Here is a 2574-nt window from a genome sequence, read left to right as displayed (position 1 = left end):
TTTCACAATAATGACAGACAGGCAGAAAGTCTGATCAAAACACAGTTCTCTCTTACTTTTCAGGGAAATACTGGCACAGTCTAAAATTTTGCAGTGTCCATATTGTTTAGATTAATAGCAGGATAATGCAAAGGGTCACGAATGCTGGCAGCTTCAAGACGGAGCTGAGCGTAATCACCAGGTTCAAACAGGTGCTGTAAGTGATCAAAAATTTGCTCTACACTCCAAACAAATGTTTCACAAGCTTCATGTAGCAATATCTGATCTAAATTATCAAATCTGTATTCTTCTGCATATTGCCTAACTCCAAACCTCTAGATTGGCCATTCCTAATGCTTAACATGCTCCATGGAAGCCATGAGGCAGACTGCTGCTTCCTCCACCACCGTGCTACACTTGAGGGTGGTGATAAAGCTGGCATTTCAAGTGCCTCCCCAGGGAAACATCCTCATTGTGTTTCCCAGCATCTTGTTCTGCAGGGGGCTGCAGTAACTAGGAAGTCCCTTCAAGGGGATCATCATCAAACTTTATGGTAGATGTATTCACTGGTCCATCACATTCAGAAAAACAGTTTGTATTTAAGGGTCCTTGTGGTCCCTGTAACCCCTTGTCAATAAGATGCTTGCAGTGACAAAAATTGCTTAGTTTTTCTAATTAGCAATCTTCATTCTACCTGTGGGAATAAAAATGTTTTTGCAGAGTTACATTGTTTAAAGGTAAGGAATGTGGTATTGAGATATGCTTGCAGTGATAAGAAAATTTAGCAGGCAACCTTGTAAAATGCAGACAACCAGACTCCTTAGAGCAATTAGGTGAAGATCACAGTGTCAAGTCAGATAAGTGAAGAAACATTACCACTTCAAACAGTAAAAAAAAGTCAAAAGAAATCTGAAATTTAACAGGCCGGCTACTGAAGGCCATGTATTGTCTGTGAAGCATCAAATAGATTGTGAACCTGGATTACCCAGTCAATGGGGAAACAGGGGAGGGTCACGGTCATCGAGAAATAAAGTATATAAACCATACTGTGTGACTAGTAGGTGCACTCCTGCTTGTGGGACACCCTCCATTGCAATCGTGAATAAATTACTACTTCACTGAGATCCTCGCCTGAGCCTAAGTTATTGGCTACAGAGTGTTTCTCACATATCTGTTTTTATGTTTGTTTGTTTGTTTTGCTTGTTTGTAAGCTAAGGCATCAGAACTAACAGCCCCAGCAGCACTTTTATCACTACCATCCTGCCTGCTACTCTTCTGTGCTTGAAAATAATGATAGTCTTTGAGAGCTTAAAACATTTGCTTACTGTTACATCCCCCCACCCCCGCCAATTGGCTTATCTGTACTAATTAATGGCCTTGTTTGTAACTGGGTGTTTTGCTTCAATGTCCTGTGAACAATAGCCACAGCCTTATGAGCACAACTAGCACTTGTATGACCACCCCCCTGATTTGCAATAGCCTCTGTCATAGTACCACTGTCAGCCCTTTTATCAACACCATCCTGCTGGCTACTCCTCTCTACTAGATAATAGTCATGGTCTTTCAGCTCTGCAATACCCCCATTGCTCTTACTGATCCGCTTGCTCTTTCTGTAGTAGCTGTGGTCTCTAAGAGCATGGGGCTGCGGTCTGTTTCCCAAAGCCTGGGTCTTGCTGCTTTTGCAGGAGTCAGGATAGTCTAACAGGAGAGTCGTGACTGCATGCTTGGTCTTCTGCCTCTTATTTGCAGCATCGATCTAAGGACAAGGAAACACATATAGCACCAGCCTGCACCTCGTAATGGTTTTACAGGTAAGGCCCCCCCCCCCCCCCAAATACTGGGAAAGAGAGTTCCCCCACCACTACTCACCCTCTATGGGGCACACTTACCTTGAAATCTAGTTGGCAGCTCACAGGCCCGTTGGCCAATTCTTCTTGTTTGGTTGTTTTTTGGGGGGATCTCCTTCGGGCCTTTTCTTTATTGTCTCCGTGCACATGTTCTTCTGAAGCTGTCATTTTATTCTGTTTTTCCATTTTTACAGACAGTGTTGCCTGTCTTGCATGCAAAGCCCAAAGTCTGCCCCAGTAATCCTGCATGGTCATCCTGTTGGGTCAGACCCAGATGTGGGGGCCTCTCAGCCCAGCTCACAGGACCAGTCTCTTTGCATGTGACAGGACTTGTGCTAGGGAGCCCTTGGTGGGCCTTGTAGGTGGGATCCATAGTCCTTGGGCATGTTCTGACTTGTCTATGCCTCCTCACCCTTTTGGTGTCTGTCCCGTCCTCCCCCCCCCCCCCCCCCAACATGTCAGGGCTTGTTCTGCAGCCTGTTAAAATGGAGGACCCCAAACATGTTCTGCTTTTGTTTAACTATTTTCTATTCACACCTCAACCTTAATTATTCATTCAATTGTCTTATTAAAGTATGTTTTTGTAATGATATGTAGAATGTGAAAAAGTTTATTATTTGAAGTAAAATTGTCTGACTAAGTGCCTCACAAAATTGCGACGAGGAAGAAAGGGAGGAGAACAAACACAGAAATTCTGATCAATCAGTGTTAACAAAGACAATGACCAGAAACAAACATGGTCAGCTGC

At 43.8% G+C, this 2574-nt stretch overlaps 1 protein-coding gene across 1 annotated transcript; it reads right to left on the bottom strand.

Annotated features, from left to right (window-relative positions):
• Positions 1 to 1306: 1306 nt before the first annotated feature.
• On the bottom strand, positions 1307 to 2243 carry LOC118159227. Its single transcript, XM_035313837.1, has 2 exons — positions 1869 to 2243; positions 1307 to 1735 (listed from the first exon to the last, which is right to left on the bottom strand). The coding sequence occupies exons 1-2, from the start codon at positions 2079 to 2081 to the stop codon at positions 1307 to 1309; spliced, it is 642 nt and encodes a 213-aa protein (XP_035169728.1). The 5' UTR covers positions 2082 to 2243.
• Between the last annotated feature and the right edge of the window lie 331 nt (positions 2244 to 2574).

The sequence above is a fragment of the Oxyura jamaicensis genome, unplaced genomic scaffold, assembly GCF_011077185.1.
Source record: "Oxyura jamaicensis isolate SHBP4307 breed ruddy duck unplaced genomic scaffold, BPBGC_Ojam_1.0 oxyUn_random_OJ68864, whole genome shotgun sequence".
Classification (NCBI taxonomy): Eukaryota; Metazoa; Chordata; class Aves; order Anseriformes; family Anatidae; genus Oxyura; species Oxyura jamaicensis.
This window is presented reverse-complemented; position numbering and strand designations above follow the sequence as displayed.